General features: G+C 41.4%; 1 protein-coding gene across 11 annotated transcripts; it reads right to left on the bottom strand.

Moving 5' to 3' along the window:
• Positions 1-1,007: 1,007 nt before the first annotated feature.
• Positions 1,008-25,984, bottom strand: LOC308138223 (V-set and transmembrane domain-containing protein 4-like). Of its 11 annotated transcripts, none has more exons than XM_080507258.1 (10): positions 10,346-11,414; positions 10,222-10,247; positions 7,294-7,343; positions 6,891-7,179; positions 3,979-4,032; positions 3,794-3,901; positions 3,662-3,695; positions 2,885-3,033; positions 2,375-2,442; positions 1,008-1,591 (listed from the first exon to the last, which is right to left on the bottom strand). In XM_080507258.1, coding segments are annotated over exons 1-10 (933 nt in total). In that variant the 5' UTR covers positions 10,348-11,414; the 3' UTR covers positions 1,008-1,438. The 11 variants fall into 11 exon arrangements, 8 of the variants coding, with proteins under 8 accessions (XP_080363384.1, XP_080363388.1, XP_080363389.1 ...); XM_080507262.1 differs by having other exon boundaries at positions 6,891-7,343; positions 10,346-10,386; positions 11,042-11,414; XM_080507263.1 differs by lacking the exons at positions 10,222-10,247; positions 10,346-11,414 and adding an exon at positions 8,488-8,675.
• Between the last annotated feature and the right edge of the window lie 673 nt (positions 25,985-26,657).

The raw sequence follows: 26,657 nt of genomic DNA, 5'->3' as shown, positions 1-26,657 counted from the left end.
AAAGCTAATTATTAACCATGATTACAATTAGTCTAATTTGAATAAATGTAGTCATTAGCGGGTTCATCCTGGTCAGTGAGTATGAACTGTGGGGGATGATGGTCTCTCTCTCTCTCTCTCTCTCTCTCTCTTTCTCTTTCTCTCTTGCTTTCTCCCCCTCTACCCCTCTCTCCCACTCAGCAACGGGAGGAGGGTGAATGTGCATCACTCTCTTTCTCCAGGCAGCGGCCTCATCTTTGTCCCATTTTTCACACACTGACCTTCACAAAATGGCCTGCACCTTTCACCTTTCTTCAGTGTAATATCTTCTCCAGGATTTCTAATTGCTGTTTATGTCTGCGCCTCTTTCATCACACTTGGGAAACAGAAACAGAAAACTAACTGGACTGATTCCATCCCCTGTGGTATTTTATAAGATAATTTGAATAAGCTGGGAAATGTATGTTTGCTTTATTCCCAATCGTTGGCTGAATATGTAGATTTCCAATGTGGGGTGCTTGCTTTTGATTTTCTGAAGTACAATCAGGAACAATTCAATTGACGTGCATTTTGTTTTTAATTGAATCTAATTATACTTTCAGTTGATTATTTGAGGTGGAGGGCTTTGCTCTTAGGCGATACCTGTAGTATCGTTCAAGTCGGTATCAAGCCAGTGCGCTGAGCACCACTGTACTGGTTACACCATGTTTGTTACCATCACGTTATGTCCTGTCTCTTGTCCATTTCCACTGCCACCCTGTTTGGGTTTGATTACGCTAGTGTAACTTGTTATAAGCTGGTAATGTTACTGCAATCGGTTTTGTCATTTGTTGCTCTAAGATATAATCATAAGGAGATATAAAATGGAGGCTTTATTGAAAACAAAAAAATGTTCCAACAGATTATGAAGCACAATCTTTTCTTTTCATTTTAGTATTTTGATGAGGAAGTTATCTGTGATTTGGGTGAACCATTTCAAAGCCACAAGTAAATGCCATGTTCATAAATTAAAGACTGTACCCTGTGAATGTCAAACAGGCATATTTATTAACATGGTGTATTAGTGCTGTAACTATAAATGCATTTTAAAGCCAAGTCTTGCAGTGCTGTATGGCACAGCAGAAAGAGTCTGAACCACAGTTTCTTTCCACACAGTCTCCTGAGTTTATACAGAATAGTTAAGAATAAGAAAAGCGTCCTATAAACATCTGGCTCTCGGGCCAGTATCGTGAACAAAACAACAGAATTATAAGACCTGGAAACTGTTGTGCTGGAATGAAACCGCACAGAGCAAATACAAAACCCTCATTCGCCAATGCTGTATTCTTGCATCCCCCTAAATAAAAAAACAATACTAAATGCTGCACTGATAATTCATAAATACAGTCCTTTGGATGCCACACAGTTCAGTTGGATGAGTTGAGTCTGCCCTCGCCGGGAGGGACGAGAGTGCCATGTTTTACAGCTGTTTCTCCTGGAAGAGGATCTGAGCGTACACAGTGTCTGGGCTGGAGGGTGCGGGGTCGGGGCTGGAGGAGGCTGGGGGCTCCGGTCTCGGTCTGACTAGCTCCAGCTCTGCATATGTCAGGCTATCATCTTGTGAGACTCGAGGCTGGATGAGGGAGGGAAAGAGTGAGAGAGGAGCTTGAAGGAATGTGGCTGGCAGATAAGGCAAAAGAGAAAATTGCACATATATGCTGAACAGAACAGATGCATAGAGGCAGTGTATTTTGTCTGCATTTAATCTTTTTTTTTTTTTTTCTTTCCACAAAATGGTTGTTTTGTTCCAATTTCGACAGTAAACATCTCTTCAGCTGCAGAAACGGCGTGTTTACGAGGTCAGCTGGATCTCTTGGAACATTCAGTTTACTGCAAAAATATTTGGTACAATACGAGTCATATCCAACATCCTCAGATCCTCCTGGTTGCGCTAATCCAATCAATATGTTCATGCAAAGCATATGTTCACATCTCCAGAGCTTCATTTCAGATTAAAAAAAAAAAAAAAAAAAAATCGCAAGCACGTTATAGGTGGAAATACTCATGATCCTTAGTTTGAGTAGTTTTCTTCTGTATGTACTTGACACTTTTATTGAAGATATAAAACCAATGAAGCACTCTAAATAAATAATTGTGTTTGAGAAGCAATAAAGCTAAATAGAATTATCAAGCTCATAACTGAATGAAGAGACGGCAATAAACTCCTGTAGACAATCACACAGTCGTGAAACAAATTCCCTCTTGCACCAAGCTCAGTAACAACTCTCATGGAATAAAGCATCTTCACAAAACATTAATAGATGTAGGTCTATTATAAAGATATTAAGTGTTTATGTTTCATCAATGACTTTTATAGTAGTTGTGGACATGAGTTAATGAGAATGAGGAGACTTACAGCTGTAGATCTCTTTGGCTGAGTCTTCAACCTTCTGGGCTTCTGAGGTCTCTTTGCAGCGATGGGAACTGAAAAACACAATCTAATTGACTAAAAACAGCAGCCAGGAGGAAGGAAATGACAAATATGGCCCTATAGTTGAAGTCAAAATTGTCATTGACAGTAACTTTATATTAAACCTAATAAAGGTGATGATTAGAACATGAACTAAAGCTTCATTGTGCCCCTGCCAAGGTTTATTTTGTCTTTGACAATAAAAGACATTGAGATGAGAGCAAGCTCATCTCCCTGACTCTCTAAGCTGTATCCCTGTCTCTTTTTTTCCATTTTAAAATTGAATTTGGGCCATATTTATTATACCTGTATTGCTTTTTAGACCAACAAACTTCATTGGAAAGAAACATAACAAATATCTATTGTGTCTCGTATCAGAAAGGCAGAGTGCATGATATAATTTTCCTTTTCAAAAATGTTTAAAGTCAAAGGCGGCTTTTCAGAATAACCCCTTACCTTTAGCAGGTATATGTGGTGGTGGTTCTTCAGGTAGTTTTGGTGGTTTTACTGTTACTCGTCTCTCATTTTTCAGTCTTGTGTCCTTCCTTTGTGCACTTGGCGAATAACTCGAGGAACTGCTGGAGCTGGTTACAGTCTCTCCTGAACTGAATGCAAGAGACAAAATTACATTTTAATTAGGCCTGTCCAGTAACATTTATTTCCATAGTAAATTAATCTTTTTTTTTTCTTCATTATGTTGGAGCCAAATATTTAAATCTTAAAACAAAAAAAATGCAAAAGCTATTCGGAGTGAACAATCAGCAATGTGTCACTTCTTACAATGAACTGCTTGTGATTCTTTATTGCTTCTATAAATTATTAGTTTTATCTATAAAAATGGCAAAAAAAGGACTTAATCACAATTTAAAGCTAAACACTTTAGTTTTTAAAACCAGTTTTCAAACATTTAATCCAGAGGTTTTCAAAAATGTGGGAGAAATAGAAATTCTATGTTTTAACAATATTTCTTTTGAAGTTCTTTCCCCTTATTTTGGGTTATCAGAATGTCTTCTCAAATACAAAAAGGAAGAATTTATGTTGGGAAAAACTATAACTAGATTTGTTTTCTCACTGGAGCCTGTAGGAGAGCCCTGCCCCACGCTCCACACAAAACCACTGATCTTCTATTTTTCTAAAGTCAAAATGGACAAAAGATGCATTAATCACCATATTTTGGCTTTTATGTTACACTGAACTAATAATTGCTATTTTGGTGACATGAAATTTCAGTACCTGCTTTCTGGACATTTGACGAGGAGGTAACTGGCTGTGGAGCAAGCAGCAGAAGAAAAAGGGTCACATTAACTGATGTTTGTTTCAAAATTGAGTGTCAAGTGACAGCCCGATTGAAAATACTGATTTTACCTTTGAGCCTGTGTCTCCTGAAGAGGTACTGGCAGGCTAAGACGAGACTGAACAGGAAGATGGACAGCAGGCCCAGTGAGCAGATCAGCACAGCACACAGATGCACATCTAAAAACGGACACATATCAGTCTCAATATAAAAGCAAGACGTGTATAAAGAAAGAGTATATAAGGGTAAAGAGTACCTGCAAATAAAAGTCGGAGTCCATCACTGGTCCTGTCCTCAGGAGCAAAGTGCACTAGAGAAATAATTGTTGCAAATCGTCAGCAAAAGCAGCACATAGGGAATAAAAAAAAGTATATTCAGACTAAGCATCTTTGTAAATTACTAATGTCTGAGGGCAGTGATCCAATACAGCAGACAGCAGCCTTAGTGGTTTCCAGAAATATCCAAACCAATGTCATGAAGGGAGTCTGCTGCAGCATCAGCCAAACCTATCACACACACACAAACACACGCACGCACACACACACACACACGCACACGCACACACACACACACACACACACACACACACACACACACACACACACACACACACACACACACACACACACACACACACACAGGCACAGGCTTGACTGTGTGTTGATGTTCTTGGACAGAGCTTGGGGGTTCCCCATTGCTCTGCATATCAACTTCCTTTTCCATTTCTCAAGTGCTTTCATGTTAGTTTCTTTTGTGTCCTTGTAAGTGAGAAATGGAAAACACATAAGGAAGTTGTTGAGACTTGTGAATAGGTCAGGGGTATTTAAATAAAGGTGGAGGGGAATGAGCAGAGGTTGTGTACACAAATTATTTTGTCTCAGCTCACCATAATGGGATTTTAATATGTCTCTTACACACAGGTTGATAGATATTAATAGGAAATGATAAGAAGATATTAACTCTAATTGGTTTCAAGCCTGTCAACTGCTTCTTGGCTGTTCCGTCTCAGTAGCACATAATTAATGTGGGATGCAGAGAGAGCAACACAATGACTTTAGTGTTCTGACCAAACATGAACTGAATCAAGACTCTCTCAAGGGTATCTGTGATTAGCTTGATTACAACTTTTCTTACATCATATCTTATGTAGAAAATGTGCATCCAGTCCAAGAACTATAAGTCTATATCCAACACATTCATAAAGGGGTATTTCAGAGCTATGACGATTAGCAAATCAACATTGATATTGTGTTATATGAGCTGTAAAATCTCTGGATCATTTAAGATAAACAGTAATAGACAACCCAAGGCAAAGCCCTACTCATCTGATGAAGCAAACGCTATATTTAGCAGGCATCTCTTGATAGAACGAGCAGTTAACGCTTAACCACACATCTGACCAGATTCACACTGCAGTAAACCACAAGCTCAATCCCACATCTGATCTATGGAAGCAGACTGAGGTCAATAGGTTAGCTGTTTGTTTGGAAGCCCTTAAATATACTCTGCAGATGGATCTGCACACAGCAGCAACAGTTTACCCAAAAAGCTCTAGTTCATGACAAAAACACCATGAGGCACAGATTTAGGCTCATCTGCGGTAAAGACAGCACATGGAAAAATGAACCCTCTGCTGAGACTGGCAGGGTTGTAAATAAAAAGCCGAAGAGCAGTGCTTAGTCAGGTTGTATTAACAGTACAGATGGCCAGCTCATTTTATTTACAGGTTAAAAACTGTGAAAAACACCCAACCCAACGATCTGTAGAGATCATCTCCATTTTCTGTATTTTGTGTTGGAAAATGTTGAATAAAAGTGGCTTATTTACCTCACTGGTGTGGAGCTTTTTTTTTCTGTAAACATCTTGCAGACTTAAGCCTGCAAACTGAGGGGTTCCCTGGATCACAACTTTTTATCCTCTTTGTTTACCCTTAATGTCAGCTCTTGTGTTTCTGGTTGTGTGGTCAATGCATGTCGGAGATGCCTGAGGTTGTGTGGCTTCCTCAGCAGGCCCTGAATAGAGGGCAGGGCGTTGTCAGATGGCTCTGTCTGACGAAAACCCTGATGCACTTCCAGTATATAACTAGTGAAAGTTAAACAGCAAATGTGGGTCACATGTAGCCACAGTCAAGCTTGTGTGCATTAAAAACCCTAACTGCACTTTTTGGTTTTGGCTTCTGACTGATCATCAAATACATTAAATTCACTCAAGAATAATCCTGATATAACTATGTACCATAAACTAATTAACTTTGCAACTGAATTCTCCAATACATTTTCCTCTTGAGGCTTGCTTAAATACAAACCCAAAATGCTGATGTCATGGCTTTGAGATTTTCTTAACGTTTCCAGCTCAGCAGCACTCTACCTTTTACTTCCTACACTTATGCACAGAAAGGAATATTGTTGAGTGTGGTTTGCCTGTGTGAGGTCATTGTTTTGACATGGAAATGCCAGAGGATCACAGTTACAGTAAAACACATAGGAATTGCTTTCTGAAGATGAACTACTTCTCAAGAAACCCAATCTAAGATACACTTTTCTATATTCATGAACAAATTACCAGTTTGTCTTTTTTTATTTTGTTGTTTTCATTGCCTGATAACGTGGGTGGTGTAGGTGAAATGGTTATGAGGGCATAAAGAAGTACTTCTCTGGAAAATATTTGTAAGCAATTGAACCAGATCCTTTGAGCCTAACCTGTCACTGATGGACATTGTGCAAAAATATAAAGAAGTTCAAAAGCATTCTGTCCACTTCTAGGAAACCAACCTCAAAATAGAGCTTCTATCTCAGAAGGATAAAAAAAAAGCAAAGGGTTGTTTTCCAAACATTTTCAAAATTCAAATGACATAAACACAAGGCCCTGTGGCTCATGGGAGTGCAACTGAGAAACTCCAGTGTAAATTGTATTTCGTCCATTTTATTGCTTATTGCCTCATGAAAGCGTGCAACAATATTTCCATAAATAATACTTTATGTATGTTCGTCAAGAATTGACTTTGGCTTGTGCTCAAAGGGATATGATGCATTTTGAAGAACAGAGGTGACTGACTCGTCTTGAGCTTTCTGTCTTTTAACATTTATCCCATCATCACCCAAAATGCAGTGCTTGTTTTCCCACTACAGGCAAAGCAGGGAGCGCAAACAAATCCATATCTTTTTTTACCTGTTATCTGTGTGGTGCTGGTGCCATTGGAAGATGCTCTCCATGTATTTCTGTGTTTGCGGATCTCTTGTACTTTACAGGTGTAAAAGCCTTGATCCGTCCACATCACGCTGAGTATCCGCAGTCGGTACGCTTCTCCCTCCGTGTCCTCAAAGAGACGAAACTTTCCCTGGGCGAACTGACGAGTGTAGTTCCCATACATCTTTATTTTCTTGATGCCAATCTTTGCAATTAGAAACTGAGGGGGCTCAAGTGCAGGAGGAGGCGAGGGTGGAAGGGAAGGTAGAGGCTGTGGAGTAGGAGCAGCGAGAGGAGACAAGAACCAGCGAAGAATGAGGACGCTGCTGCTCCTCTTCCTCTGAGAAACCATACAAGATAGTGTGAGGTTGTCTTTTTCTGTTACCAGGACTATAGGTCCAGGGGTGACTGTCACATTCAGGGTGTGACATACTTCTGTGGACAAAAGAAAAAAAAACAGGTTGATTATTATCTTTGTATTGTTTGCGTAAACATTTTGCATGTTAAAAATGAATTATGTCAGTAATCTTACAATATGTATATTGACATTAAACTAGTAATCTCAAAGCTAGCATATGTGGTCTGGTAGCTTGTGCAACTCCTCTCTATTTTTCAAATGAGTAATCTACAAGATTTGGTAAGTGTGCCTCACATGGAAAAGTCTGAGTTCATTCTTACAAGATGTTTGATTTCCTGCCCATTAACCATAATTGGAGCCTTTAGACAAAGTAAGTTTATATGCAGCCCACTGGATTTAGCCCGTCAGTGTTCAAACTAGCTTTCTCTACTCCTACAGTAACAATAAGGGAACTCAGGCTTTAATGCCAAGAAAGCATAAAGGGATTCATGCATACATTGTGTGCTCCCATTGTATTTCCATGGATGGTCTCTGGTTTTATTCTCAAGGCATCTAGGTCATGTCAGCCTCGAGGAGACGTAAAGTCTGTCCACAATATGTGCGATCATAGACGGGCAGAGAAAAGCTACAGGTGGGAAACATTCATCCTTGGTGCAGTACAACAAGAAGCAGGCAAAGAGAAACATGGCAAGATAACAGAGACCATCTGGTCTCCCATGCTGCCCTGCTGCTTTTTGTTGTATCAGATGGGGAATCTCCCTCTGCGTGTTAGGGATTTGTCCAATACTATTTATTGTGACAACAAAAGCAACAAAACAAACCAAACAACATGTTTCACAACCGTACTCAAAAAAGATTACAGGGCAGACAAAGGCTGCATGTTGACATTATAGAAGTTTATAGCACACAAATTACATTGAGGTTTTAGCTGATCACGTAGTACAAACTTGCAGAGCCACACAAGCAGTTTAATTATCAACAAAGTAATGTTTGCAAGATTCTTTTGCTGCAGTTAAATGAAATGCATTTGTAAAGTTTCCCTATTGACAAATCTGAGCTGTTGCTTGTCTTTGTGTGATATTTCAATACAAGTCCTGTAATTCTAAATAAAATGTTTAACTGTAATGCATTGGTGATACATCAGGTTACTCTGCTCAAACTCTTCCGCTGTCTTGCCAGCTATATTTTCTTAGGAGTTTCAAATGCTTTAAACAAACTTACCTGAGACCAGAGCCTCAGTCAGGACAAGGACCACTATAGAGAAGTACATTTTCCGTAGTCAGCGAATCCATAAACCCAGACAACTGCTCAGCACTTACAGCAGCAGCTACATTCAAAACAGAGCCGGGCTGCACAACCCACCAGAGCCCTTACCCACCATTAACTCTTCTCCTCTTTCTCCTCTTTTCTGTGTAATATGAAACAGTAAAGGCTCTGTTCCCACTTAGAAACTCCCACTCTCTCCCAGTTCCCTCTCTCTCTCGCTCTCTCTCTTTCCCACCCTCTGTCTCTCTCTGGCTGTCTCTCTCTTTCCCTGTGTCCTGCAAAATGTAGGAAATGTCATTTCCTGTGTTCCTCCAAGTGAGTCTTGGATCTGTGTGTGTGTGTGTGTGCGTGTGTGTCTGTGTCCTTTAATGCATTGCCCATCTTCCATATACCAGTGACCCTTGCAAAGAGAAACTGCTGAGTTTTTCATAAGTATTTTTGTAATTGTCTGTTTTTGCATGTGTGTGTGTGTGTGTGTGTGTGTGTGTGTGTGTGTGTGTGTGTGTGTGTGTGTGTGTGTGTGTGTGTGTGTGTGTGTGTGTGTGTGTGTGTGTGTGTGTGTGTGTGTGTGTGTGTGTGTGTGTGTGTGTGCGTGTGTGCGTGTGTGTGTGTCTGCTGGACAGAGTGGCATGGGCTTGTCTCTGGCTGTGGTTGTCAGACTGTCCCAGCAGTATGAAGCCTGCTGCTTTATTGGGCAGGCTAAACTGCTGAGGCAGGGCTTCTGCTGGCGCTTTGAGCTCTGCCAAAGCCAAATGGAATTACACAACACATTTAACCCTTCACTATGTGTGACTAAATTTGAAAAAATAAAGAATAAAAAAAAATAGGGGGGTGTATTTGCCAAGTTTATAGTGTGATTTTTTTTCCCCATCATGAAATATGTTTTGTGAAAAACAACAGCAACATATTTAAAACTTGCATTGATGCAACATCTTTGAGTTGATGTGTGAATGTGCTCAAATCTCAAATGTGAACACATTTGATGCAATTTTGACCTCATTTTTTATTCTGGTCTCCCTCAAGTTTCATCCACCCAAGACTTGACTTCAAAAGATTTCCACTGGAGTAATTGCTCTCCTCTGCCCCACAGTGGTCACAGCACATTACTGCTTCTCAAGGGGATCAATTTCAGTTTTTACAAACCAGAATGTCACGTGGATTCACCTGATCCACTCTGAGTATGCTTGGTGTGGCCCGCACCTGCTTCTAACTTATTAAGAGAGGAGTATTTATGGGGAAAGCAAAAACGAAGCATTTTTATCAGTAAGAATGTTTTTTGTTTTACTTCAATTTATTTGGGAAAACCATTTAATATTTTCAAGTCGGATGTAAATCATATTTATTGTGTGTCTCTGAAGATTCATCTCACAGTAGTTGTCGGTGCTGGAGTTCAAGCTGTTGCCTTCAACAGGTAAAATCATTTGTCTTAAATAATAATACTATATAATTATAGCATATCCACTGATTTAGCAGCAGGAAAAACACTTGACATTATGGATCTATCACATGCTGTTGGTCAACACACACACACGCACACACACACACACACACACACACACACACACACACACACACACACACACACACACACACACACACACGCACACACACACACACACACACACACACACACACACACACACACACACACACACACACACACACACACACACACACACACACACCTACCTTTCAAATGGCTGTTTGGTATCGTCCTCATTTTTGATGAGAAAAGATAGAGGAAGTAAATAATGTTGCTTGTTGATTATTTATTTGTTGCGTATGTTGTGGTGATAATGGCTTACCTACTTACATTGGTGTGAGTAGTTTCTTTCAATTATTTTAAGGTGTTATCTTTAAAAAAATAAAGCCATACATTAGGACAAAGATGGCACAAAGGTTACAAGTTAAATTGGCAACGATTGAATAGGCTCATGCAATAAAAAGAAACACAAACACAATATGCTGCCAACAAAATATCTTTTTCTCGTCATTTACAATTAGTAAATGAGCTTTTCATTTTAAATCTTTCAGACCAAAAGAACATGTCAAGATTTAGAACAAGATGCTAGATAGCAATGTGATACTATTAAAGCAGCTCTCATAGTAAAATGAAAATAGATCGCTAAACAAAAACATGAAAACAGTTTTTTTTTATCTTTTAAAGAGCACATAAAAAGTCAGGCAGTGTGTTGATATGTGGTTCAGTTAGATGAAGTGTATTTTCATGTCAGATTGAACTGTTATGCTGCTGTGTTTCACAGCAAAACAGAAACAACCAGAAAAAATAATCTCTTTCAAACTTTTAGCTAAGAAAATGACTGTTGTATGTGATTAAACCTGATAAACTGGAGAACTCATCTCACAATGTTTTCTCTTTGACACCTTGACTGCATACATAAACTATACATTATCTGCATGACACTTTTGTTTTCACGTCTATTCATGCATCATGAAATGCCAAAAAGTGGACTTTAAGAAGTAGACATAAAGAACAACTTTAACACACCTGCCTGTGTTGGAGCAGAACATTTTTCCCAACAAAAGACTCTTCATACAGTTGATGTTTGATGACAGATGTCTAAGTTTGAGAGGCAGAGAAACTGATTACACAAGAAACATCTTAGCATTGCACATTCAAACGTCAAATGGAATGGTGAACTCTGAAGAACAATAAAAGATCAACAGTGACTCTAAAAAACAGCAGCAGTAATTTAACAGCAGGTCACAAGACTTTCTTGAAGCTACAGTACAAACCCCAAAAAACCTCTGCAATAGAAAGTCAATAACAAACACTACAAAAACAGCAGATTTTGTCCTATTGATTCTGTATTTCATTATATTTTTATTTTATTAGATATTTTGTAGGGGTTTGTTATCACCAATCAGATATCTCCATAAAGTCCTCTAGTTCACTCATGGTTATTATTTCACGGGGCTGATATTGTGAGGGGGCTGAGTTATCATTTTCACAAACTGAGCGTCCTGCAAGCTGGCTGTTTGTGTCACACTCTGGGAATGACTCATATGAGCCATGTGTGTTGTAAACTCTGTTATGCATTTTGTCCGTATCATTAACTGTGTCCATGTACGGAGTTTTTTCTGGACTGTAGCGACGTCCTTCTGTGTTCTGTCCCATTTCAGGAGCTGGATAGCCACAGTTCTGATTCTCGCTGAGAGGCTGCTGGTCTGGCTGGCCAGTCGTCGGGGCTGATGTGCTGTCAGAGTGCAAAGACTTGATAGCTGCAGGTTGGTAGTTGTGGAGATAACCGGGGTAGCCTTGGTAAAGCACAGCAGGCTTGCCTGCCTGAGAGACGGGCAGTTGTTGTTGTTGTTTGATCTGCCTCTGGGGTTGCGGGCATGTTTGCTGGGATTGATGCCGTGCGATGCTCTGTCCAGACTCCCGCACATTCAGCTGAACATACTTGCCTGTGTCTGGGTCGATGAATGTCTTTGTTTTCACTTCAACCGGAACATCGACTACAAAATACTGACCAGAGCCGAGGTCTTGCAGCACCTTGCGCTGGGTCAGTGGGTAGGACTGCCGATAACTTGACTCTACTTGATACTGTGTCACTGGAGCTGGGCGGTTGACATGGTGGAGAGTGGGAGAAGAGGGTACATGAGTAACTGTCTTTGGAGCAGCAGGAAGGGTCACAGCAGGATTAGCAGCAGCAGAGGAATTTGGGAGGGAAATGGGACCGGTGGCATGAGGGAAAGCATGGGAAGAGCGGTGAGAAGATTGCTGCTCTGCATGGGAAGAAGGCAAGCTAGACCTTACTGTTCTAGCGTGAGCAAGGGAGACGGGAGGGGAAAAGTGGGGGGAAGCCACAGCATGGCAGTTTGAGGAGCGTACCTCAGTGGAGGAGGAGGAACAAATAATGGGGCCTTCTTTGTGAAGTCCAACAGGGTTGGTTTCTGCATGTTTGGACAACTCCTTCTTCATCCTTCGAGTAGTTAAGCGCTGAGCTCTGCGTAAGGCTTTGTCACTCTTTGGGGGTACAGTTGGAGGCTTTCCCATAGATCGGGATACGTCACTGCTAAAGCTGCAGGCTGATTCTGGTCTGTCATAGTCATACAGGCCTCGGATATCTGCCAAGTCTGCCGCACTAGTGGCAAAACTCTCCACACCATCTGATGTAATGCTGAAGACAGAGCGGGAATCATCATCATCTATTACAATGCTTCTTCTGGAATAGGGTCTGTGATAGGACACAGGTGCTGAATAACCATCTGAAGATACTGACCTGCTGATTGAGGATTCATTGATCGCCATAGGTCTGTTGGATCCTGAGTCTGGATGAACAGGAGTTCCAGCCCCGTGTCTCATTATCTCATGATCTTCTCCTCTCTCCAATCCCTTGTCTACAGGGGAACCCCCCCAGAAGTCCTCTCCAAAGTTCTTGTGGAAGCGTGGTTTGACTGACCTTGTGAAAGAGGAAACTCTCATGGTGTTGTCCTTCACCCTGAACATCAAGGGCTTCACTCCTAGAGCAGGAGAGGATGCGGTGGACCGTGACAGCGATGGAGCTGGCGATACAGGAGCGTGTGGGATGTAAGGCCAGTCAGTTGACTCAAGCCCCGGAGTGTTTCTTTGTTGGGAAGGTGAAGGTGAATATAGTTTTCTTTCTTTGGCCTTCTTCTCTGGCTCTGCTGAGGTTATAGCATAATACTGAAGCGCATCCATCTGAACTTGTCTTTGCTTTTCTATCTGGGCAGCTTTCATCTTTTCTCTGTGAGTTGATAACTCTTTTTCCTCATTCTTTTTCATCTGGAATTCAACATCATTTTGAAGGAGCTTGTGTTCTTGCACTATACCCGGACTCACTTCTACTTGGCTCTCCTCAAATAGCAAAGCCTTAAGCCCTTCAGTTTGACTTTCTTCTCTTTGTTTTGGGATATTCTTTTCTTCCTCATGTTTTTGGATTCTTGTCAACGATTCCCTTTTCTCTGTTTGTCGCATTTGATCTTCAATCTGTCGCTCTGCTTTGTTCTCCAAGTTTTGTTTCAGACATTTTTCTTTTGAAATAGAAGCAGCTTTGTTTTCATTTCTCAGTCTTTTTCTCTTTTCCTCCTCATCATTGGCAATTATCTGTTTAGCTCTTCTCTGTTGCTCTTCTTGCGCAACTCTTCTTTGCAGCTCCTCTTGTGTAGCCCACCTGTCTGTCTCATGTGGAACTCTTTGATACTCCTCTTGTGCTGGTCCTTCTTCCTGTTTTTCTTGTGCGGCCCTCCTTTCTTGCTCTTGTGCAGCTCTTTGTTGCTCCTCTTCATGTGCCGCTTTTCTTTTCAGTTCTTGTTCAGCCATTCTTTGCTGCTCCTCCTGGGCAGCTCTTCTTTGATGCTCCTCTTGTGCAGCACTTCTTTTCAGTTCTTGTTCAGCTACTCTCTGCTGCTCCTCCTGGGCAGCTCGTCTTTGCTGCTCCTCCTGGGCAGCTCTTCTTCGCTGCTCCTCCTGGACAGCTCTTCTTTGCTGCTCCTCTTGTGCAGCTACTCTCTGCTGCTCCTCCTGGACAGCTCTTCTTTGCTGCTCCTCTTGTGCAGCTCTTCTTTTCAGTTCTTGTTCAGCTACTCTCTGCTGCTGCTCCTCCTGGGCAGCTCTTCTTTGCCGCTCCACCTGTGCAGCCCTTCTTTGCTGTTCCTGTTGTGCAGCTCTCCTTTGCTGCTCCTCTTGTGCAGCTCTTCTTTGCTGCTCCTCCTGTGCAACTCTTTGTTGCTCCTCCTTTTGTTCAGCTCTTCTTTGCTGCTCCTCTTGTGCAGCTTTTCTATGTTGTTCTTCTGGTTCAGCTCTTCGTTGACGCTCCTCTTGGACTGTTCTTCTCTTATGCTCTTGCACCACTTTCCTTTGCTGCACTTCATCTGCAGCTCTCCACGTGGGTTCCTCTTTAAGTGTCCTCCCTTGCTGCTCTGCTTGTCCTGCTCTGATGTGCCGTTCCTCTTGAGCAGCTCTCCTCTCTTCTTCAGACTTTAGCCTCATTTTCTCATCAGTTGCTTTAACATATTTTCTTTGCCTTGATCTCAGCTCCTCGTCTTTTTGAGCTCGCTGTGCTTCTCTGTGTTTGGCATGCCTTTCTTCCTCCATCCTTCTTTCCATCTCTCTCTGTTTTTCTCGCCTCTCCTTGATTTTGATTGCTATGGCCTCACGGTCTCTCACTCTTCTCTCCTCTTCTCTCTGAAATGCTATTCTTTCCTCTTCAGCATGAGAAGCTCTACTGTCTTCCAGCATGTGTTTTATTTTCCTTTCTTCTTCTCTGCTGCCATATTTGCTCCTGGATGATTGTTCTTCATTTGGTTGCTTTATTTTATCTTGCAGCTTTATATTAGGTTGCTCATTCTGCATCGCTGGCTTTTCATTTTTTAGTCTGTCTTTCTGTTTATCTTCAGATTCTTCATCTTTGTTTGCTGGTTTAATAATTCTCTCTTCATTTTGTTGCTTTGGGATATTTTCTCTCTTGCTGTGCATTTGCCCCATTGTTGCAAGTGGGGGATCTATTTTATCTAAATATGTCAATTCTTCAGAGGTACTTTGTGACGATGTTGTGGCTTGCAAAGGATGATTGTCTTGCTGAAAACTATTTAAGTCTACTTGAATTACTTTTTGGGTTCCAACTCTAGCCATTTGTTCCATCTGACCAGTCAACAAATCACTTTTGGCGTTGCGTTTGACATTGGTTGCCGCACTGTTGACAATGTTTTCATTAACTTTGCCCTCTGAAAGCATTTTGTCTTGTCTTTCTTTGTCTCCGAGTTTAAACATCCCTGTTCTTTGGTGTTCTTTCTCGGTAATGGGAAATACTAGTGCTTTGGGCTCTTTATTCACTTTGGCAGTCATCTCTGTCTTATTTGGCAATGTTTTCTCTTTTACGGAGTACTGTTGTGGCTCAGCAGTGAACACAGGTCGTCTGCTATGACGAGTGTGTATAAGTGGAAAGAATCCCTCCTTTTTGTTGGGAGGGAATTCTTGGACTGGGTTGGCATCTTTTTCCTCTGAAACAATAACTTTTAACCTGGCATAGTCTGCAAGTGCGGAAATTTCAGGGATAGTTGATACTCCCTTTTTTGGTTTTGGTTTAACTTCTAAATTTTCTTGAAGCTTATTGTCTCTTTTTGGGTGTAAACGTCTTGAACTATGCCTTTCTGTCACTGATAAACTGGACTCATGTTCGACGGGATGTTTTCTGGTTTGATTATTTTGGCTTGTCTCCATTGTTTCATTATTACTCGGTGTCTCCACAGAACCATCAGTCTGTTTTGAAACCAAGGTGTCTTCTGTTTCACAAATTTGCCTTTTGACGCTCTCCTCGTGAAAGCTCTTTGAGCCCAACTCCACTGTTTCACATTTATCTTTATCCACCTTGAACACAAAGGCATCCATTTTTTCTTCCTTGTAGGATTCTTTGTTGAGAGTCTCATTTGGAAGTATCCCTGGAAGTTCTCTGTCTTTTACTGCATCTCTCTCAACTGCTGCACTATGTGACTCCTCGTTTGTTTCTGTTACCCACTGTACTTGGAAGTAGTCACTTTCCAGTTGTACATTTGATTCACCCTGCAAGTCCTGGACCGCCTTTACATTGTCTGGCTTTGCATTTTCAGGTTGAACATTTTGACATGCTGCATTGTTGATGCTGCTGCTGCCATGTTGATTGTTGCTTTGTAAAGAATCAGACACTTTGCTCACACTGTCTAACACCTGCTGCATCTCCAATTTGTCAATCAAGTTGTCCTTTAACTTCTTTCCACTGCATGCTGGGCTTAAGACTTTGGATGGGTCTTCATTCTTTAAAGTGTTTTCTTTGCAACTAGATGTCGCAATTTGTGTATGCTCATTAGACAGAACAAAGTGTGAAAGAGACGTTTTGCTGTGATTTACTTTGCCTTTTGTAGTTGTAGCTGCAGGGAAAACTTTGATGGCAATGTTGTCAATATGTATATTATCATCCTCTTCAATATTCTCTCCAAAGTGTTTCTCATGATATTGTTGTTTTGGAGAAGCAACGCTGTTTTTATTCCCAGTTAAATGGCTGGAAGTACTGGTTTTGTTCAATGTTATTGGTGGTGTTAGGTCAGATCTTTTTTCCTCCAGTAGTGGTGCAGTCACTCCATCACTGTTACTGTTTTCAGATTGATTTATAACAGATGTTTTGTCTTCTGCCACTGATGGCTGGACTCCATGTTGAAGCTGAGTTTTAACATTTCCCTTGTTGTCGCTTACACTGTTTACATTGTTGTGAATTTGGTTGTTATTGGTATGCAGCGTTTGTATTTTTTGTGGACTTTGCCCCTCAGTCTCTGCTTCTGCCTTTGTGCTGTTGCTCAATGCAAGATCTTTTGTTTCTCTTGTTATTACGTCTTGTTTGTGGAGAAGAGGTTGAGTTTCAGCCAACACTTTATTTTTAGAAAGTGCAGTGACTGTGACTCCCTTTACAGCAAGTGGCTCTGGTTTTGTTTCGCTTTGGGATTTTGCATTTATTGAACCGTCCTGCTTGAGATTTGTCTCTATAGTGTCTTGTGTCACTTTGTATTTTCTTGTCTCTGAGATCAAAGTTTTGTGTTCATTTTCAGATCCAACTTTGGTCTGATCTTCCTTAACTGCAGAATGGTTTTGCTGTCTGTTCTTCACCTTTCCTGTGACAGCCTCCTTTGGATCTGTAGTCTTTTCTCTTTCATCCAGATGTGTGCTTGCATTCCCCTCATCAAGCACTAAATTACTGCTCTCGTTCTCAGTTGCATTCATTAGTCTTAAGGTGCTGTTCTGTGTCTGACCAATGTCCAACGGTGGGTTTCTGTCTCGTACAGTTACCATTATTCCCATGATCTGCAAACTGTCATCAGCAACAGGGTCTTTCTGACCTAAGAACAGATCAAGTGAAGGTTCGAAGTCCTCATGACTGGCTTCTTGACCTCGAACTTTTTCAGCTGCTACCTCGTTAGCTTCTGCAGGATACTCTTTTTTATGAATATCCTTTTTTTCCACTGGAATTTCTTTGAGTTCTTCTTTTTGTTTTATAGAAATTTCTTCATGTTTTATTTGTAGTTTTCCTTGTTCTTCCTTTGCTGCCTGCTCATTAGTTTTCATTGGTGCCACTATTTCATGGGTTTTTTCTTGTTTTATATTTTGTACTGAGCCATTAGTGAAGTTCACAGTGGAACATTCTGTTTGTTTTGTTTCTCGAGATTGCTCTGGCACCTCACTGTTGGCTTTTGTGGATTTCTGTAGAATTTGCTTCAGTAAATGGTCGTCTGGCTGAATGACAGTGGCAGATGATTTGGCTGACGTTGTGGTCGAGCAATATGGTGAAATATTTGGTTCCAGCTGACCTCTTGAAGAATCTGTTGGGTTCTTCATTGTAACACTGCTGGAACTCGTGATTTCATTCTTTTTATGTGTGTCCTGAGATGGCGGCCTCTGTCGTATATTGACACTCTGATTAGTTGGTAACAACTTGCCAAAGCTTTTGCTCCCATCTCGCATGGCAAAACCTTTTTCTTTAATTGCCGAAATCTCTTTTTCAGCATGAGCTTTTATCTTCGAGGTCAGAATCTCCTGCTTGGTCTGAGCTCGCTCTTTGTGGGGCAGTGCTTTTGGTGGGATGAAATTGTGATCATTTGATTTTGTTTTAGGGGGAAGCACTTTAGTTGAATCTGAATCTTTACGCAGTGACACATAGGCATCTTTCACAGGGTCACCTTTGCCCAACTTGTTAACACTGTCATCCATCAGTTTATCAGTGTCTTCATTGTTTCTCTTTGTTTTAGAGTCATTTCCACAGGATAATTTGAATTCTTTAGATGACTCACTGTAAACATATTGACTTTCTGTCACTTTAGTGGATTCAGAGTTGCCTGCTCCCTTCGTATTTTCTGTGTCTGCTAGTGTAACAACAACATGCATTGACTTCTCTTTGTTTACTATATCTGGTTTATCAAGAGATGAAGCTTGTGTTTCTTTGTTGTCGGTCAAAGAGGCATCTTCTGTAGCTTTTTTCTTGTTGGTTAAAACTGCATCAGTGAAACCATATTTTTCTCTTAGTCGGCCATATTCATCAGCACCTCTAACAGGTTCAAGACTACTATTTTTGACAACTGGGACTTCTCTCTGTGGTTGTATTTGGGCCTCCTGTTTCTCCTTTTTGTATCCCTCAATTTGATCAATGTTTAGTTGTACAGGAACTTCACTCTTTGCAGTGGCATCTTTTTTTATGACAATGGCATTTTTCACTTTTTCTTTTTGCTCGCTCCTCATTTTCTCCTTTATTTTGGCGAGTTCCGCTTTGGCTTTCGCGAGCTCTGTCTTGACTTGCTCAACTTTGTCTGGCTCACTCTTGGCTGCTTGCGTTGCTGTTAGTTTTGCTGTGAGTTTAGCGGACCGCTCCTGCATGTTTTGTGCTTTTGATAGCTCTGGCAGAATTTTATCCACTTTGGTTTTCTCTACCTTTCCCTGTTCTGTTGTTTTCTCCTCATATTTTCTCTCTTTAGCTAAACTAACCAGTGTTGTACGTTGCGCTACATTTGCCAGATCAGCACGAACTAAATCTTTGCGTTCTTTTGCTTGTCTCACTTCTTTACTTTCAATGTGATCGGTGCTGACCTTTTCCAGTTTCGCTACTGTTGTCTTCTCTTGTTCTGCTTTGAATTGTTGCTTTTTCATCTCTCCTGCGAATGTTTCTTCTGCTTTTCTACTTGCTGTTCCAGCCTGTTCAATGTTAGGGTTTTCTGCTCTGATTTGGTCTACGTCGGTCTGCTCTGTTGTTGCTTGTACTTTGCTTAACTGTTCTTTCCTAAATTGCTCTGCATTTATATTGGTTGCTGCATGTTCACATTGAGTTTGCGTCAGACTTGTCTTTGCATCCCGATCAATTTTTGGTATTTCAGTTTTTACCTGCTTTTCCTTTTGGTTTTCCATTGGTTGTGCATTGTCCTGCTGGCTCTGCTCTTCTCTCATGTGTTGGAACTCATTTGCAATGCTCCTTGGTTCATCCAGTACCTTCTGCACGATGTCTCGCTTTTCACTGGGTTCTTCTCTCTGTTCCTTTATCTTTTCTGCAATATTTTCTGCCTCAGGCTGTTTAAGCATCTCCTGCTGTGTTGGCTCTGATTTGACCTCTTCTGCTCTGACGTTCTCAGAACGTCTCTGGTCTGCTAAAACTAAACCAGCTGATTCCACTGATGGCAGCTCCACTTCAACTGGAGCTTTTGCCAGCTCTACTTGTGGATGTTCTGTTTTTATATTTTCTGCAATGACCTGCTCTGCTTTGATTTCAATAAATTGTCTCTCTTTTATTGGGCTTGGTATTGCAGGGTCAGATGTTTTGGCAGGATCTCTCTGTATCCTGGGTTCAAACAAGGCATTAGTTTCTTTTAGTTGCAACATTTGTGTTTCCAGGCCTTTTTGAATTGTTGCATCTAACTTTCTGTGACCTTTTTCCTGCATGTCCAGAAGTTTGTCTTTAATAAAATAAACTCCATGTTGATTCCTGCTTTCTTGATCAGGATGTCTGTTGTCATTGTTGGTCTTCCAATTGTATTCCTTATGATTATACTCAAAATGTCCAGAATATTTTTGAAATCCTTTTTTGTCCTGGAATGCCAAAGGTTGCGACTCCCCGTACCGTGCCGGATTTTCTCCAGTGTCATTACTTAATGCACATTGTTGCAGTTGGTTTGATATGTTGAGGTGAGAAAATGTTTCAGCACCAACACTTTCTCTTAACTCCATTTCTTTCTTTGAATATGGCTGAGTTTCTTGTCTTGTTCTTTCCATTAAGGCACCAGAATCTGGTTTCAATGGACGTTGTTGTTCTTTTAAACTTTGCTTTTCCATGTCTTGGCTGTATATCTGCCTGTACATATCTTGTGAGGACACATTATTGCGATCGTGTTTGCTGTCTTTGAGCTGCTCATATCTATTCACCTTTGTGAATACACTCCCAAATGTTTCATTTGAAAGTTGGTCATAGCTTGTCTTGCATTGTGAATATTCTCTGGTGTGATTACTCTCAGCATATAGCTTTGACTCCTGTCTCACTGTAGAAGGCTGATGCAGTCTGTATACATCATCTTCTAAAGTTCCTATTGTATTTGTCACGCCTTGTTTATAGGGAACACGTGACACTAAATCATCATGGAGATTCTGTCCATTAGTCAGCTGATTGCTTGTGTAATTTCCAGGTATGAAGCCAGTGAACCCAGAGTGATGAACCATCTGACCTTGCATCTGAGCTGTTTGATCATCCCTTACACTGTATCCTGGATATTGGGTTGTGTGTGTTGTTGCAATTTGAGAATTTAGGATTGAGCTTTGATACTGATTTGCATATTGATGTGCTGCAGAATTTGTCCTAATGGGTTCATCATACTGAGGGAACTGATTATATGGATCTGGAAAATCTGGGATGTCTATCACAGTGTCTCTTGGCTCCAGGTTAGAGGGTTGTTTGTTTCTTTCCTGATTCTCCAAGCCTTTGAATTTCGTGGGGCTGTAGGTGCTCTTCACTCTTTTCCTGTTGTCCTTTAGATTAAAGAGGAGGCTTGTGGCCCGTGATTTGTAGCTGGACATCCTGACATCAGGCGTGGCTCCCCTGCTTTCAGCTCGAACTGGGGGATGTTCCACAGGTGGAGCTGAAAGGTCACAGTGCTGGAAATCTGACGCATCTTCTTCCTGATGTGAATTTGCTGACGGTGTGATCATCTGGCTGATTTTAAAAGGAGTTGTGCTTGTATTGCCGCTGGCAACATGTGGTGCCACTGTGACTGCATTGCTTTCACAGGGATGTAAATTATTGTTGTAGTAATAATCTCCTTGCTCATTCGTCACTGTTGGAGCTCCCGCATTTTGCTCTGCCATCCTTTTTATTTTTTCCTGGAGGGCTTTCACAGAGCTAATGGTGTCCCGCACACGTCGAGACATCTCAGTCGTGGGTGATGCAGTTGACGGACGCTGGGATGGAAGCCTGTTCGGTCCAAGGCTCTGGGTCCTCTTCCTGTGTGGGTAATGACCAGCCAACTCGGACTCACAGCGTTTCTCCATAGCTGTAGCTTTCTGCATCACCATGGAGGTTGATGTGGAGCGTGGGGCAGTAGGAGGAAGCACTGGTGGATGGTGGAAGTGACTGTGTTTGACACCCCTACAAGGAGCCTGAGGTTGATCCTGCAATGAAAGCTCCTTGTACATTGGTGTCTCATACCATTTAGGGAACTCTGAACAGTGCATAAAGCCCGAGACTTGCCCATGCTGAAAGGGAAATCTGTTATGATCTCGCCACACCTTGAAGGGACTAAACTCACTGTGTATAAAGAAGTTGGAGTTACAGTTGACCTGTGCAGACATGCTGTGTTTACTGAGTGAAGATCCCATAAAAGAAGCTGCAGAATTGTGAGACATGTGAGCCACTGCTGCGACTTCAGAGGAATAAAAGTTGGTGTCTGGGGGTGAGAATGGGCCAGTGTTGGGAAAATGTCCACTGTTAAAGTTTTGTTGATACGATGTAGAGAATTCAGAAAGTTCCCTTTGGATGCTCATCAGAGCAGATTTGTCCCAGCTTGTCTCGTCATTCCACTCTCTGAACTGATCGTCCATTCCTACCACATCTCTTTGTCCCTCAGAGTTGAAAGCTCTGATGAGAGAAGAAACTCTGGAGCGGCTTCTGAGTTGCTGTGAATTTAACTCTGTGGCTCCATTGCTGAGGATGGACAGCTGTTCTTCCGTCAGAGATCTTTCCTGTTGAGATGTTTCCACAAACGAGTGCTGGAATGTGGTGGAAACCCCCCCATGTGTCCTCTCCCCATAAACCTCCCACTGGGGATCTCTGTGGATCTCAGACCCATACATTCCTCCGTGGATCCAGTCCTCTTCGTACTGCTGTACTCTGAGGCTGAAGTTCTCATGCGCAGTTCTTTTAAGTTCCTCCCGTTCTCTGTCCCGGCCATGCTGACTGAAAGCCAGCTGTTTGTCTCTCTGAGTGGAGGGCGAAGACAAACTGAGGTCTGAATCATTATAAACGGCTTCATCTCCAATGCAGAGACTCCTGAATGCTCTGTCTGTCAGATTGCTGACCTCACGGTCGTTTTCATCTGGGAAGGAGCCAGCACTGGATGTGTCACTGAAACCTCCATCACTGTGCTTTCGATGTCCGCCTCTCTTTCTGCCCGAGCGGCGCTTTTCAACTGTGGTCATGATGCAGATTTGAACTCTGCCCTCAGTTGTTCAGTCATTCATGCATACATAGACCTCAGAAGTATGCACTTTCACTGGATCTGCAGCATCCAGAGTTTGGGAGACTTGGTCAGGATTGTGTAAATCCAGTAGGTCCTACGGCATTGTGGCTTTTAATTGTCCTCTGTCCAATTCAATCCTCAAATTTATTGAGCTCCTGAAGGGAAAAAAAAAACAACAAAACAAATGAAGTTCAGCCGGAACACAACCATGTAGTCACATATCTCTTCAAATAACAAGAAACGGTTTGTTACCATTGATCAGTGTGCAATTTGCTTGGAGGGGGTGGGTGACACCTCCCCTCGAGACTATATATCCCCCATTATGCTTCATTATATTTGCCTCAGGGAGGTGTAAAATTGATCTGGCTTTTTTTTTCATGATTAAAGCTACTTCAACAGACCACACTTCATTTTAAAAACTGGTAATGTTACCATTTTCCCACATTAACTTTACTATGCACAGCACGTCAACAGAAAATACATTTGCTTACATTTCTTGACAAGTGCTTGTTAGAGACTCTTTTTTAAAGGCTATGATAAATATCACAATTGGTGCGTCTGTAACATTTATTGTAGTCTATTTTATTATATCTCATGTACAGTTATTATATTTGGTTTTTATTTCCTAAAGTGGAATGCCAGATCAGTTTATTAATATTCCTTTCTTAACTCAAATGTTTTCTCTAGTATGAAATCATTAAATGAAATGTTGTTTATTGTCCTGGTGCTTTATTTTTGATTGCTGGCCTCGATAGGGGAAAAAAATTTTTTTTTTAACTTTGCATTAAGCTGCAATGTACTGTATGTGACTCTGAAAACAGCTCTGTAAATCCTTCCACTCAATCACTGTGACCTTCAGAGACATGTTGTGTAGAAAAACTACACTGTTGCTAGGCACGGCCTAAAGACAGCCTCACGTGAGTTATTTTGGGACCGTCAAGTTCTAACCATTGCAGATTTAACATGCCCACACACATGCACGTGACACTTTGTTTTGGATCAGAAAAAAGGTGCATGTTGGTGTATATTTAACAACAATCAGAAGCTGTAACTGACAGCTCAATGTGATAATCCTGTTAAGATGCTGTATGAGGCTGATCAGCTGTTCAGGCATGACTCAAGCTGCTTTTGTGTGAATCAAAGCTTAGACATTTATGGTTAGAATCAGTCAAATGTGGCATAATGAAAATTAATCTGGTAGTAAAAATGTTGCAGTAAAACCTCTCAGTTTTATGACCGCATGCAGAGCAGGTTGAGCAGCGGACAAAAATATCCTCAAGCCATAGTGCTGCTAATTTGAGATTTTAGTAATAATAGATTGAGTAAGGCAGGTGAACTGATTTGTCATCTAAAATGTAATTTGTATCATGCAAATTAAAGCAATCTGTAAAAATGAAGCATAGTCAAAAAGCAGCACCTTCTGTTTAAAGCATTCAAGGCCTATCTGTGTCTTCCTCTCAGTAAGCACCAACAGCTGCTCTGTACTGCATATGGTAAGCTTTTAAAACTACACAAAGCATCGGATCATATACCTAATATGCAGAGCAGTACAAATTGAAATAAATTAGAAGAATGTTACTGAGTACATTGATAGGAAACAAAATGTACATAGAGAGGCTTTTATCACCTGCTTGTGCTATTATACTGCAGTTCAAAAAATACACACGTGCACATTTAGGAGCAGCGAGGTAATATCATGGGTAAGTTGTGGTTAAATAGTGCAGATGCCAGGCAGCCGTCACCTTGCTCAGAATATCAAGTGGTTCATTAATATCTTCTGACCTGGAAGCCATCCATCTTATACGCATCTCCAGAACTGAGTTTCACCACACTGATGGACTGAGCAGGTAACTCAGACAGCATCAGACAAAACTAATGATCAGAATTTTAAAAGTGAATGCAAGCACTGAAAAGGTAATGCATGTTTCTCCTCACACACACACAAAAAATGACACCTTCTTATTCATTTTGATGTCATTTGTCTGTTTTCAAGAATTTTCTTCAACATTAGAAAAAAAAAAGCTGTTGTAGTCAGTTTTTTGAGCAACAACATAAGAAAATCTGCATATTTCAGAGAAAAGCATTTGGGAAAAAAATGCAGTTTTAGTATTTTTTTTTCTATGCAATCATAAACTTGTGTCAAACTCTGGCAGTGATTTTTGTCGAGTTTATTTTTGTCGAGTGTCTGACGTTCAACTCTAAAACCTGACACCTGCGGACACTTTCTGACAGGGACTCTGATCCAGAAGAAAAGCAAAGGGCAACATACTGGTAATTTCAGTGAACTTTTTTGCCGATGTTGAATAAAATGTATTTCTGTCCATGGAATTTATTAAATCTCCACGAAAGTTCAACTTGTACTGGCTATAAGTGTGTTTTTGCTCATTTATAGATTTTCAACATTGTCTCTTTTATTATAGTACAAGGAGAGTTCCACTATTAAAGATAAATTGTATTGCATACTTGCATGGTTAAGTTTTCCTCATAGATTAATATCTTCAAAATATTTTCGAACATTTCAATATTGTTTCATGCTTTATGTTCCCTTTCCTTGGAATATGAATGAAAAAAGCAGATCAAACACTTTCTTACCTCTCTGTTGTATCATCCATAGCACAGGCCTTATTTTAAGCTCCTCAAAAGGCTTCCTCCTCCCAAAAAAGGATGTCTGCCCTGTCACCTCACACAAACCCTCTCTGGCAGATCCAGTATTTCCTGGTAGCAATAGTCCGAAGCAAAAAAAAAACCAAAACAAAAAAACCTCTACATAGTCCACAGTTGGGTCTTTCTTTAAGCTCCTGACCAGCGGCAGGCAGATGGACTTGAGGTCTGGGGAACAGACAGAAATAGAGGAGTTATCCCAGAGAGAGTGTCCACCATTGGGGACAGAATGACGGCTTGAGCCTGCATTCGAGTCTGCGAGATCCTCTGGTGTCGAGTGTCAGACAGATGAAACAAACAGCCTCTCAACTATTTATAAATCTGGACAGCTACTGCATGCAAGCCATTAGCAGCTCGAGCTAACTGTCAGTAAACTGGGAGAGCATGGCAGCTGGCTGAGGGGGTCTGTGAGCTGCAAAGCAGGAAAAACAAAGTTAATTCCAGAAGATGTGTTATTATTGTGAGTGTTCGATGGATAGGAGTGCAGAGGTGAGGGGTTGTGGTTTGGATGTCCTTCTAGAAGACATAAATAACTTACAGGAGTGGCTCCTTCTTCGCTGAGCAGAACGGACAAGCATTATGTAGTGTCAACAAGTGGCTCTACAGCACTACCTGCCGATGACAGCTGATTTACTGTGAAGATTTTTATTGACAGAATCATCAAAATGCCCATTTTTTGCAAAGCTGAACATGATTCTACACCTTTTTCCTAATCCCTGAGATCTATAACTTCATGCACTTTATCTGGGAGGTTCTTCTATCTTGGTCTCCCAGTTTACTTATTACAGTATTTACATCATGGATGTGTAATTTCCCCAACTACAGCTATGTTCACCCCCTCAGCAGAAAAGGCCATGAGGCAGAGGAAGGGGCGGGAGTGACTCTCCCTTCCACCCTCGTCTCCCTTCCCTCCTACTGCCTGCTGCTATAATAGGAGATTGCTGTAGCAGATACTTTCCTGGGGTTCTTGGTGGGTGCAGGGCCGGCCGGCCTGGTGGGTTGATGGACACACACACATGGCCCCTAATGGCGAGACTCCCCCCCCCCCCCCCCCCCCCCCACACACACACACACACACACACACACAGACAGACATGCGCGCACACACACAAACATTTATATACACAGATGGTTTTGCATACAGGTCACTAAACTTTGGTCGAAAAGGGATTACCTCAGCCTTTCCCAATCTCTTCCCTCCTCCCACACACCATCCTCATCCACCATTTTCCTTTCCACGTTGCACATCC

The sequence above is a fragment of the Blennius ocellaris genome (assembly GCF_963422515.1).
Source record: "Blennius ocellaris genome assembly, chromosome: 13".
NCBI classification, from domain to species: domain Eukaryota; kingdom Metazoa; phylum Chordata; class Actinopteri; order Blenniiformes; family Blenniidae; genus Blennius; species Blennius ocellaris.
Note: the sequence above shows the minus strand (reverse complement) of the source record. Positions and strands in the feature narration are given on the sequence as shown.